Here is a 13408-nt window from a genome sequence, read left to right on the forward strand (position 1 = left end):
CTAAGCCGCTTCTGGAGAACCAGAGCAGCACACGGAAACACCGTATACCTTCCCGCCGGAGTGGTACCTATTTATCTACTTGCACTGGCGTGCTTTCGAACTGCTAGGTTGGCAGGAGCAGGGACCGAGCAACGGGAGCTCACCCCGTCGCGGGGATTCGAACCGCCGACCTTCTAATCGGCAAGTCTTAGGCTCTGTGGTTTAACCCACAGCGCCACCCATGCAATCTATAGCCATGTAATTTCTACGATGTCTGAACCCGTGTGAATGACCCCGCAAAAGGATTTCAGGAAACTGGCTTAGGGAGAAAACGCAGGCAAAATACGCCGAAGGCAAGCCACATTCACGAAACAAGAAAGAATGACCGAGCAGCCGAGAAATAAAGTTTCTTTCAAGTTAAATATATTTGGGTTAGGGAGAGTGGAGGTATCGTCACCTAACCTTCACTCTGCCTCGGATTTCACCAACCACCACAAGAACGGACAACACTTTTTTTTTAAAGTACATGATTTCACATTGACACAAGTGGATGGCCTTGTTACGTTTATACGGAAAGGGCTCGCCGGTATGCTCAGAAGCCCCTTCTTGATCCAGGACTCTCGTCGTCATTTCGAGTTTCTTGCCCCAAATCGGTTTTCTCCTGGCAGTTATGGAAATTCACAATACTGTTCATGGATGAAGGGCATGCACAAAATCACAGGCTACGGAAATCCCAAGCGCATCCAGCGTACGTTAATTCAACACTCGCTCCCTCTGCAATTTTCAGCTCGCAAGTCTTGCAACTGAGTTAAGTTCCTCTGAGCAACTTGTGTGAAAACGTCTCATTTCAAGATGTCGGGTGTCGGAATCTCTCTTGCCCCAACAGGAATGTAGGTGGCAGGAGTCGTTTTAAATGGAAGCAGCTCTAACAGGTATTTAAAAGCTACCTACGGATAGGGGCACAGCCCATTTAACTTAAGGGGGGAAGGGGGGGTTCAGAGGACCCAACTGGCCTTTCAATCTTTGTGCAAAACTGGAGCGGTGTAATGTTCAGACAGAAGAATGATGGAGGGGAAACAGCAGAGCTGACTCTTTGCCACTGTGTTAAACTACAGTGGTTTTGAAAACACACACACACACACACATTCGACAGTACCTCGATTTGGCTTTGATGCTACCAGTTCCTTGAAAGGTGGAGAGAGAGGGAGGGAAGACACGCAGCTTTTTCCAGCTTGAAATTTGGCAACCTGATAGTGCTTAGCATAGATGGAGGAGAGTAGAAGCTAGATTTTGAGTAAGGAAGGTGTTGGTCTGAAAACCAAGTAGCCCCTGTGCTGATAAACAGCTGATAATTTTAAGGGGGGGGGGGTGGGATGAGGAAGGACCACCATGAGGAAATGCTGCCCCCGTAAGAATTGGGTTTGTATACTTATCCTAACTCACAGGTTTCTCCCTGGCCTTTTCGGCCCTCGCTCATAAATCTGTAAACCTCCTGTTTACTCTTAGAAGCTGCTATTTCTCACTCTCCAGAGCAAGGCAATGGATGTCCTGCAACAGCTATCAAAACAGACACCCGACAGCCTGCAGGGCACAAGCTGCCACCATCTGAGAGCTCAAAACCCCCAAGAACAAAAGGACGTGGTCCCAGTTCCTCCCCATCAGAAATCAGATACGCTTTTTTGCTTAAGGCTTGTGTGTCTCCAAAGATAGCCCTAAGTGGAAGAGCATTTCCTGTCTAAAGAAAAACCTCAGATCTGGGGATGAGAATTTTGATTTGATGTGAACGGTCACTGCAAGCGGCACAGGAACAACTTTGTGGGAATGACGGTGCTCAGCCGAAACATCTCGTTTCCAGGAAATTGTATGGATGTGTTGACGATGCCAAGCCAATTACTGCTGTTCGGACAACACGCAGCCTGATCTGCTGTTTCTGAGTTCTTCAGAGACAGGACTGGGGCCCCTTATGCTACACGCTCCCTCTGAACGCTTTGCCTCTGAATGGTTCCCACGGCCAACAGGCTCTGGCATGCAAAAGTGAAACTCTCCAGGAACTTCAGGGATGAAAGCCTCATCCCAAAAGCTCCGCAGAGCCTATAATGGCATTCTCCTGGGCTGTGGGTCAGTGGCAAAAGGCTGCAAAGCCTTCCTTGCCCCGTGGCCCTATCTTTTTGTTTCTGAAGACACGAGAGCCTTTTCTTGCTTTCTGCACGCAGCTAGAACGCAAGAGGGGAACTATCCTTGCCTTTGGAGCAAACGGAGACGAAGCCATCAAACAGAGCTTTGCATGTGCATCTGCGCCACCTAGTGGCCAGGTGTAGGAAGGGACAGACCCTTCCTGAACTGTGTTTCTCTGCGGAAAATTACTTCATTTTTCCTTGAGGAGAGGGGATAATTGCACCTCTGTGTTGACCACGAAATAAAAGACGGTGGGTGTTATCCTGGCCAACGTACTGTCCTCGCCCTGGAAGAGAAGGGAGCTCCCTTTCCAGCTTTCAAGGGGCACGGCGACAGAAGCATCTTATTACTCCTAGGAAAAGCCCACCTGACCTAAGCAGACTTACACCCACGACACAATCACAAGGGGACCAAGGCAGCATCACCGGAGGCACGGAAGGAGCTTGGCAGAGTCCAGCAGGAAGAGGCGGGTGAGGCTTCATTCACACGGCCTGAGATCTCCAAACTCTCGTGACACTGTGGGACCTCGCTCAACGGCCACGTGGCCCTGATCCATGAGGCTGTTTGTGCGCTTCCCAAATGATGATGGCCCAAGCACCTAGAAATGATGTCCCTCACCCGGTAGAAGTCGAGTCTCTCTGCAGATCACCCCTGCAGACTCCCGGCTCCGGAAGTCCTGGCTTTCGGGCGCCGCAGGCTCGTGCCACCTCCCGCCCTCCGCTCAGATAGTCAGGAGCGGTATGCAGCCCACCCCAACCCCTCCCTCGTGGCACACCATGGGGGCCATGAACGTCCAGCGGTTGGTTTCCGGGTCGTACATTTCTACGGAGCTCAGGTTGGACTGTCCGTCGTAGCCTCCCACGGCGTAGAGGCGGCCACAGTTCGCCACCAGGGAGACGCGGCTGCGCCGGGTGTTCATGGAGACGATCAGGTACCACTGGTCTGCCATGGAGTTGTAGACTTCGGCGATGCTGAGGAAGCCGGAGCCGTCGTAGCCGCCGCAGACGAACATCTTGCTGCCCAGGGAGGCGGCGCCGTGACGGCAGCGCTTGTTGAGCATGCTGGAGACATTGTGCCAGGAAGCCATGTGGTGGTTGTAGTATTCCACCTGGAAGGAAGGGCGAAGGAGTCAGGCTAGGGCACCCAATGGTTGCCATTAATTTGACTCTGAATTGATTTTAGAATGAATTGATTTTAGAATGTACCGTATATACCCGAGTATAAGCTGACCCGAATATAAGCCGAGGCACCTAATTTAGCACAAAAAAACTGGGAAAACTTATTGACTCGAGTATAAGCCTGTTCACCACACCACAAACCTGGTGGTGGCGGCAACAGCGGAGGAAGAACAAGCAGCCCAAAAGGACCCTCACTCGAGTATAAGCCGAGGGGGGCTTTTTCAGCATTAAAAATGTGCTGAAAATGTCGGCTTATACTCGAGTATATACGGTATTTCTATCAATTATGATTTTATGTAAACTCTATTATTTTTACCATTGTTAGCCGCTCTGAGCCCAGCTTCGGCTGGGGAGAGCGGGATAGAAATAAAATTTTATTATTTATTATTATTTATTATTATTAGGAGAGCAAGCGAGCACAAACCCCACAGGACCACCGGCTGCCACCTTCCCAAACTTTTTTTGGGGGGGCTCACTGCTCCCTTGGTTTCACAAACCCATCTCCAGAGCCCCCTAGCGCACCCTTTGAAAAGTATTATTCAGAGCCATAAAAAAAAATTAAAAAGACTTCCTTGATATTGTATGTGGGCTGGAACTGGTCTGTGACCGAAATAATAAATTCATTCATTCATTATTCAAAGCAGCAGTTTGCACAACTCACCGAGGAAGGTACCTTGGAAGTCAAAAAGCTTAGTTCCCGAACGTTTTGGCTCCCGAACGTCGCAAACCCGGGAGTGACTGTTTCGGTTTGCCAACTATTTTTGGAAACCAATTTTTAACGGGGCTTCCGATTGGCTGCAGGGGAGAAGCCAGGAGGAGGGAGGGAGGAGGTGCTGCCGCGGTGTGTGTGAGGGGGGGGGGGGGAATGGCGCAGCCCAAACAATCAGAATCCCCATGCCAATCCACACAGTGATTCCCGGACCATTCGCGGGCCGGATCCAGAAGGCAATTGGGCTGGATCCAGCCCCCCGAGCCTTAGTTTGCCGACCCATGCCCTGGAGCCTCTGTGCAAAGCCTACAGCCAACGCATTGCGTTTCGGTATCAAAGTTGTGGGATCAAGTTACTGCCTGGCCCGGCCTACCTGACAGGCCTGTCGGAAGGGTGGAAACAAGGATGTCACAGCCCACCACCAGCCCTCCAAAGAAAGTAGTAAAGAAACAGCGCAATGGGGGGAAAGGTAAGAGGTGTGGCGAGCAAAAAAACTCACGCTGTTGAAGATCTGCAGTCCGTCGTGCCCACCAGATACAAATATCCTGCCTTCGAATACGGTAACGCCAGCAGCACTGCGGTTAGAACTCATCGGGGTGACCACCATCCACCTTTGCAAGAGACCAGAAAATGAAATGAACTGAGTGGCAGCCAAGTTTAAGGTGAATGCTTCGAAGCACACCTTGCGTCTGGGATGCTAGAGGCAGGGAGGAGATGTCCAGACATACTCCACAGTATACCCGAAAGAGCGTCTCCACCCCCATCGTTCAGCCTGGACACGGAGGTCCAGCTCCAAGGGCCTTCTGGTGGTTCCCTCACTGCGAGAAGTGAGGTTACAGCAGGCATAGGCAAACTCGGCCTCCCAGATGTTTTGAGACTACAATTCCCATCATTCCTGACCGCTGGTCCTGTTAGCTAGGGATGATGGGAGTTGTGGTCCCAAAACATCTGAAGGGCCGAGTTTGCCTATGCCTGGGTTACAGGGAACCGGGCAGAGGGCCTTCTCGGTGGTGGCGCCCGCCCTGTGGAACGCCCTCCCATCAGATGTCAAGGAAATAAACAACTATCTGGCTTTTAGAAACAGGCAGGTAGCTGTGTTGGTTTGCCGTAGTCAAAACAAAATAAAAAAAAAATCTTTCCAGTAGCACCTTAGAGACCAACGAAGTTTGTTACTGGTATGAGCTTTCGTGTGCATGCACACGAAGAAGGTATCTGAAGAAGTGTGCATGCACACGAAAGCTCATACCAATAACAAACTTAGTTGGTCTCTAAGGTGCTGCTGGAAGGAATTTATTTTATTTTATTTTGATTTTTAGAAGACATCCGAAGGCAGCCCTGTTTAGGGAAGTTTTTAATGTCTGATGTTTTATTGTGTTTTTAATATTCTGTTGGTAGCCGCCCAGAGTGGCTGCAGAAACCCAGCCAGATGGGTGGGGTATAAATAAAAGGTAAAGGTACCCCTGCCCGTACGGGCCAGTCTTGACAGACTCTAGGGTTGTGCGCCCATCTCACTTAAGAGGCCGGGGGCCAGCGCTGTCCGGAGACACTTCCGGGTCACGTGGCCACCGTGACAAAGCTGCATCTGGCGAGCCAGCGCAGCACACGGAAACGCCGTTTACCTTCCCGCCAGTAAGTGGTCCCTATTTATCTACTTGCACCCGGGGGTGCTTTCGAACTGCTAGGTTGGCAGGCGCTGGGACCGAGCAGCGGGAGCGCACCCCGCTGCGGGGATTCGAACCACCGACCTTTCGATCGGCAAGCCCTAGGCGCTGAGGCTTTTACCCACAGCGCCACCCGCGTCCCTACTGTGGGGAAAATGTTGTGACTAATCACTATGAAGCCAGCCCAAGCAGCACAACCTCTCTCCAATCACTATGTGACTAATCACTATGAAGCCAGCCCAAGCAGCACAACCTCTCGCCACCCGCGTCCCTTGGGGTATAAATAATAAATTATTATTATTATATCATGTACTCACTTGTCTGTCTCAGGTGAATAGGCCTCCACGGAGTTGAGGGAGGAGGTGCCGTCGTATCCACCACAGACGTAGATCTGCCCATCCAGCACAACTGTCCCCATGGCACTGAAACAAGGACCAGGTGTTAAGACTGCTTTCGGCAACAAGCTTTTCTTACAGGCTGGTTCCACTTCTCCCTGGTCTAATTGCTATGGCCCAGTTTCTTCTGCTTCCTCATTCTGGCCTGTCTTGCTTTGGCCTGTCTGGTGAGCTTGTGGGAATCACAAAACACTGAAGGCCTTTACCTGAAGGAGCGTCTCCACCCCCATCGTTCAGCCCGGACACTGAGATCCAGCGCCAAGGGCCTTCTGGCGGTTCCCTCATTGCGAGAAGCAAAGCTACAGGGAACCAGACAGAGGGCGTTCTCGGTAGTGGCGCCCGCCCTGTGGAACGCCCTCCCATCAGATGTCAAAGAGATAAACAACTACCTGACATTCATAAGACATCTGAAGGCAGCCCTGTTCAGGGAAGTTTTTAATATTTAACGCTGTACTGTTTTTAACACTTGATTGGGAGCCGCCCAGAGTGGCTGGGGAGACTCAGCCAGATGGGCGGGGTATAAATAATAAATTATTATTATTACTATTATTACTATTATTACTATTATTATTATTATTTCACGTCTTCCGGACTCACTGGAACTGCCGCCTGGCTGGCTGAGGGACAGTACTGGCCTTACTGGACTTTGTACCAGCTAGACCAGGGGAGGGGGAAGCTGTGACCCTTGAGACGTTGCTCTGTTTCCAACTCCCATCACCCCTGACCACTAGACATGCTGGCTGGGGCTGATGGGAGCTGGAGTCTCGAGGGCTCCAGTTTTAACTATTGAATCTAGCTTGACATTCCCCCAGAGCATTTTGCTAACACAGATATAGGAAGATGTGGGCACATAAATGTTTGTAAAAGGTTTGCTTCTCTTCTAAGTGCTGCAAGAGTACCAGAGATTTCATTTTGTTTCATTTCTTTTAATTTGTATACCACCTTTCTCTATTGCTACACAAAAGGAGGTTTAACAGCTGAACAAAGAAACCAAAATAGACAGCGAAGATCACATGCATAGTAACAACCTGATCCGATACAAAAAAAGGTCATAATAAAAATGTAACTTTCAAATAAACAACTTATATCAAATAAAGCAATGTTCAATACTGTGGAGCCTTGGTTCCTGAACTTAATCCATTCTGGGAGTCCGTTTGACTCCCGAAATGGTTTGGGAACCAAGGCACGGCTTCCGATTGGCTGCAGGAGCTTCCTGCAGCCAATTGGAAGCCAAGAAGATTCCTGCAGCCAATCGAAAGCCATGACGGATGTTTGGCTTCCAAAGAATGTTTGAAAACCAGAACCATCACTTTCAGTTTGCAATCGTTTGAGAGCCAGAACGTTCGGCTCCACTGTAATCCATTAGAATATAATAGTAAACAGTAAAATTGTGCATCAGCAAATAATAACAATTTAACAATTGCAACAAAGAATTACTAAACAATAATAAAAACAACGGCAAGTCACAATGCATCAAATACCACTAAACATACAGGAAAAGGATCACACTGAAAAACAAGGACACACAATTCAAAATTATTATTTCTTAAAGATCCCATAAATCCTCTTCTCTCTTTCCAGCTGCTTCTGCTGGAAAGACTCTGCAATCTATATCTATGGCCCTGCCTCTAGCATCTAAAACAGGCGCGGAGAACCTGAGGATGTTGCTGGATCCCAACCCCCATCATCCCTGGCAAATGTCAGGGATGATGGGAGTTGCAGTCCAGCAGGACCCGGAGAGCCATAGGATTCCCATCTTGAATCTAAAATTAACCCCTTTGTTGAAAAACGGGGGTTTCTGATCTCATCTTGTGGAGACCTAAACGTTTCCTCCCTCCCACCTGTGAACACCTACTATCCGGGCACAATTCAAAGTGTTGGTGCTGACCTTTAAAGCCCTAAACGGCCTTGGCCCTGTATACCTGAAGGAGCGTCTCCACCACCATCGTTCTGCCTGGACACTGAGGTCCAGCTCTGAGGGCCTTCTGGCGGTTCCCTCCCTGTGAGAAGCCAAGTTACGGAGAACCAGGCAGAGGGCCTTCTCGGTAGTGGCGCTCGCCCTGTGGAACGCCCTCCCACCAGATGTCAAGGAAATAAACAACTATCTGACTTTTAGAAGACATCTGAAGGCAGCCCTGTTCAGGGAAGCTTTTAATGTTTAATAGGTTATTGTATTTTAGTGTTCTGTTGGAAGTCGCCCAGAGTGGCTGGGGAAACCCAGCCAGATGGGCGGGGTATAAATAAATTATTATTATTATTATTATTATTATTATTATTATTATTATTATTATCCTCACTCACCTTCGTTTGCTGTTCATGCTTCCCACTTTGGACCAGGAATCTGTCTCTGGGTTGTAAACTTCCACGGTGCTCAGCCTCAGCTGCCCGTCGTATCCACCAATGGCGTACAAGAGACCATTCAGCACGGCGACGCCCACCCGGCTGCGGGCCGTCGTCATTGGCTGGCACTTCTCCCAGTGGTTGGCAATGGGGTCGAAGACTTCCACCACGTTCAGGGAGTCGCCTGCATAGAAATTTGCTGCTCATGTTTTAAAAAGTGGTCATCACTGGACTTGTCAAAGGGTAAAAGAGTATGGGGAAATAATCTACAATGAACTGGAAAATATGTTTAAAAGAGCTCCCCCCCACCCAAAAAACACATTCATATGTTGGTATCATATGAGCACTGATCCACAGCATTTTTTCTACAGCGTTTGTATTTGTGGGAAGCGGGTGGCGCTGTGGGTTAAACCACTGAGCCTCTTGGGCTGCCGATCAGAAGGTCGGCGGTTCGAATACCCACGACGGACTGAGCTCCCATTGCTCGGTCCCAGCTCCTGCCAACCTAGCAGTTCGAAAGGACGCCAGTGCAAGTAGATAAATAGGTACCACTCCGGCGGGAAGGTAAACGGCGTTTCCGTGCGCTGCTCTGGTTCGCCAGAAGCGGCTTAGTCATGCTGGCCACATGACCCGGAAGCTGTATGCCGGCTCCCTCGGCCAATAAAGCGAGATGAGCGCAACAACCCCAGAGTCGGCCACGACTGGACCTAATGGTCAGGGGTCCCTTTACCTTTATCTAAGATTGGCTTGTTAAGAAATTGAACTGCATCCTTCTCATATTAATCCTTACAAGTCTGGCTGATGAAAAATTGATCAATATTGGCTGATGAAGCATTGAACAAAACAGACTGGTTATCCGGAAACTCTGTTCCGGCGACATTTGGTGACGGATTATGTATATATTGAGCTTTTGAATTATTCTACCTCGAGTGGCGAAGAAGATTTAGAGACTTTGCTTGTAATTTCTGCTTATTTGTATTAGTCTATAAATAGCGCTTGGTGCCATTGTTATTGGCCATCGTGTTCCGCTATATTGTTCAGGTGGCGGCGAGCGGGCAGACAATTGGTGGCTGCGGCGAGGTGTGCGATCGGCAGTGGCTGTGAGCAGGTGGGTGAGCGATTGGTGGAAGTGACCTCTTCTGCCCTCCCCAAAAGCTAAAAAACTTAATTTCTTCATTTTGGGGTTAGAAAAAATAGGGGTCGTGTTATACATGGGGTTGCAAGGGATCCGGGTGGCGCTCTGGGTTAAACCACAGAGCCTAGGACTTGCAGATCAGAAGGTCGGCGGTTCGAATCCCTGCGACGGGGTGAGCTCCCGTTGCTCGGTCCCTGCTCCTGCCAACCTAGCAGTTCGAAAGCACGTCAAAGTGCAAGTAGATAAATAGGTACCGCTCTGGCAGGAAGGTAAATGGTGTTTCCGTGCGCTAGTCTGGTTTCGCCAGAAGCGGCTTAGTCATGCTGGCCACATGACCCGGAAGCTGTACGCTGGCTCCCTCGGCCAATAAAGCGAGATGAGTGCTGCAACCCCAGAGTCGGCCATGACTGGACCTAATGGTCAGGGGTCCCTTTACCCTTTACACATGGGGTCGTCTTATACACGAAAAAATACGGTAGTCATGCGCAGCAGCTTCACATTTATTGCACCTAATTGTAGTGATTCAGACTATCTGTGTGATAAACCACTGTCAGAGAGAAAGTGCAGGCCTTTTTCATATTTTATGGTGAACGGCTGCCGGGCTCACCTTCCTCTGTGCAGCTGCGACTACGTGCCCCAGCTAGAACCCCAAATGACCCTTGCAGGATACCGTGGGATGACGTATTTGCCAGGGTTTACGAGGCTTGTCACCAAGCAAGCAAGAAGGGGTAAGGACCCCAAACAACAACTCTTGGATTGCTGAAAATCCACAGATTGGAATCCACTGGTCTTGATCCAACTCTGCTTTGTTCCACACACGATTTATATTGTGTGATTTACTTTGGGCATACAATTTTTTTTTTAAAGGGGGGATGAGCTGCATGAGCTTCACAGCTTTATCCGATTTTTCACCTATGGCAGGCGTGGCCAAACTTGGCCCTCCAGCTGTTTGGGGACTACAATTCCCATCATCCCTGACCACTGGTCCTGTTAGCTAGGGATGATGGGAGTTGTAGTCCCAAAACAGCTGGAGGGCCAAGTTTGGCCATGCCCGACCTAGAGAGATCAGGGAAGCGAATGCAAACATATCTCCTTTTTGGATCAGAACAGGATTGTGACATTCAAATCACCGGGGGACCAACCCAGATATACCATGGGTTCAGGATTTGCTCTTAACTCCCCTTGCCAGCACAGGACTTTAATTCAGTGCGTCGGAGCACTGCGGCATATTCACCAAACTACAATTCACATTGCCCTTTGGCAGGGAGTCATGACAGGCCAGCATAAAACAGGGTCCGAACAGGCTACTTTGAGAGCCATCTTCCAATAGCTAAACAGGTTGGACTAGGTGACTCTCGGGGTCCCAATTCTACAATTCCACGTGCTTCCTAGGCATACATCCCTGGCAAGCAACAGAATTGAAAGATACCTGCTGAGTTGAGGCCTCCCACGGCATAGATCAGGCCTGCGATGGAGGTGCAGCAACGGGGGCGGGTTTTGAAAGACGGGAGGTGCGGCCGTCGCTCTGGCATGAGGTGGTAATCCTTTGCTTCATCCACAAGGTCCCTGAAATCCAAATGGGAAATGATATACAGTGGTGCCTCGCAAGACGAAATTAATTCGTTCCGCGAGTTTTGTCGCCTTGCGATTTTTTTCGTCTTGCGAAGCACGGTGTCGGGAAAGTTTTGGAAAAGCTTCAAAAATCACCAAAGTCTTTAAAAACCTCAAAAAAGGCTACCACACCGCGTTCTATGAGTTGCTCCTCGAAGTCAAGTCGCAACTGTATTAACGGTGTTAAGAAAAAGGAAACAAACTTGCAAGACGTTTCCGTCTTGCGAAGCAAGCCCATAGGGAAAATCGTCTTGCTAAGCAGCTCAAAAAACAAAAAACCCCTTTCGTCTAGCGAGTTTTTTTGTCTTGCGAGGTACCACTGTACAGTGGTATCTCCGGTTATGAACGGGATCTGTTCCGGAGGCCTGGCCATAACCCGAAAATTTCGTAACTGGAGGACCGCTTCTGTACGCGTGCAGCGCAGCAGAGCGCTTCTGCAAATGCGCAAAGCGCACAGGGTGTATCTGTGTTTGTCAATTTTATCCATTCCTGAATCCAACTAATGTAAGAGGCTTCATAATATAATTTCAAATCAGGCAGTGAGAAGCCTCCTCTATCTTAAGGTCAGTGTGAAGGAGGAGGATTGGTTTGAGAAGATAGTGAATTATTTGGGTAGGTTTGAACAATTTGGGGCAATTAAAATGTTAAAAGTTAAATAAACTTTGTGGAGGGAAGAGTGTTAAGGTGTATAGAATTGTACATATGGTTGATTTGAATATGTTATTATTGATTACGTATACCCAACGTATCAGCCGCCTGGGGGGTTTCACGGTTTGTTTTCACTGTTTGTGTTTTGGTTGTTGGTAAAAAAATAATTAAAAAATTAGGATTAATGCACAGATGCGTGCTGGTAATGATGGGACAAGACTGAGGACTGCCGAACTGAAACAGCTACAAGGTCGTACAGATTTTATATGGAAAGATGACTTCATTCGAGCAACAAGATGGTATGTGTTGGGGGGGAGCCAATCATTTCATTATAAATCCTTTGCTACATAAATGGCTTAGCAACGCCCCCCCCCAAAGAATGCCAAAAAAATGAAGTGAAGAAGAAAGGAGATGGGAGTATAGCTTGTTGGGATATGAGTACTACGCAGCTGCAAACTAGCAGCTCGATGTTTACATCACATGGTGGAGCTGACCGCGAGACCGGAAGCTCCAGGGAATTCACAGGGATTTGTTCTTTGTGTAATATGAGACCTTCCTGTTGTTTTTGTGAAGGAAGTCTTTTGTTTGCTGCTCGGAGAGAAGTCTGAGTGAACGGACATGTTTTGTACAGTCAGAAATAAACCGTAGATGAAACAGACTTTCTGACTTTCTTCTTTCTCCTGCTGGTATGCAAGGGGAATGGGATGTGCATCTTCCATGCAGGGAGATGCCACCTATCAAGATCTTTCTGGACTGCGGGGAAGCCAGCCAGGGTAGATCACCGGCAAACAAGCCCTGCGAGCCGGGGAGAGGGGCCGGCCTCTCCCGAGGGGGCAAGTTTTCCAACAAAGCTATGGATTATAATGATAAACAGGACTGTGTGCGGAAAATACAGTGGTGCCTCGCAAGACAAAAAGAATCCGTTCCACGATTCTCTTCGTCTTGCGGTTTTTTCGTCTTGCGAAGCAAGCCCATTAGCGGATTAGCGCTATTAGCGGGCTTAGCGGATCAGCTGATAAGCGGCTTAGCGGCTTAGCGGATCAGCTGATAAGCAGCTCAGCGGCTTGGGGAAAAGGGGGGGGAACCCTGCAGGAACTCGCAAGACATTTTCGTCTTGCAAAGCAAGCCCATAGGAAATTCATTTTGCCAAGCACCTCCAAAACGGAAAACCCTTTCGTCTAGCGGGTTTTCCGTCTTGCGAGGCATTCGTCTTGCGGGGCACCAGTGGCGTAGCGTGGGGGGTGCAGGGGGGGCCGACCGCACCGGGCGCAACATCTGGGGTTAGGGCAAATCCACGGGTTAGGGGGCGCAAATCCACAGGTTAGGGGGCGCAAATCCACGGGTTAGGGGGCGCAAATTACTTGCCTTGCCCCGGGTGCTGACAACCCACGATACGCCGCTGCGGGGCACCACTGTATTAACGTTTGGAATAATTATAAAAAAGACTTGGAGCCTCTGCGGAGTTAATTTCTTACTTGCCCCCTGGTTGAGGAGAGGAGGGACTGGACTTTGAAGACTTGCCGGGCTTTGGCGGGGCACTAGATCATTCTTCTACGAATAATTATAATTAATTGTTT

The 13408-nt window shown here is 49.2% G+C and overlaps 1 protein-coding gene across 2 annotated transcripts in view; it reads right to left on the bottom strand.

Annotated features, from left to right (window-relative positions):
- Positions 1-380: 380 nt before the first annotated feature.
- Positions 381-13408, bottom strand: part of KLHL18 (kelch like family member 18) — a 44359-nt gene continuing 31331 nt past the window's right edge. Inside the window, exons 6-10 of one of the 2 annotated variants that reach the window (XM_028750107.2) lie at positions 11002-11138; positions 8399-8636; positions 6020-6124; positions 4541-4652; positions 381-3262 (exon numbers count right to left, since the gene is read on the bottom strand). In XM_028750107.2, coding sequence (XP_028605940.1) covers positions 2876-3262; positions 4541-4652; positions 6020-6124; positions 8399-8636; positions 11002-11138 — 979 coding nt within the window. In that variant the 3' untranslated portion in view covers positions 381-2875. The remainder of the gene's footprint in view (positions 3263-4540; positions 4653-6019; positions 6125-8398; positions 8637-11001; positions 11139-13408) is intronic. The other variant, XM_028750108.2, reaches the window with a different exon arrangement.

The sequence above is a fragment of the Podarcis muralis genome, chromosome 12 (assembly GCF_964188315.1).
Source record: "Podarcis muralis chromosome 12, rPodMur119.hap1.1, whole genome shotgun sequence".
Classification (NCBI taxonomy): Eukaryota; Metazoa; Chordata; class Lepidosauria; order Squamata; family Lacertidae; genus Podarcis; species Podarcis muralis.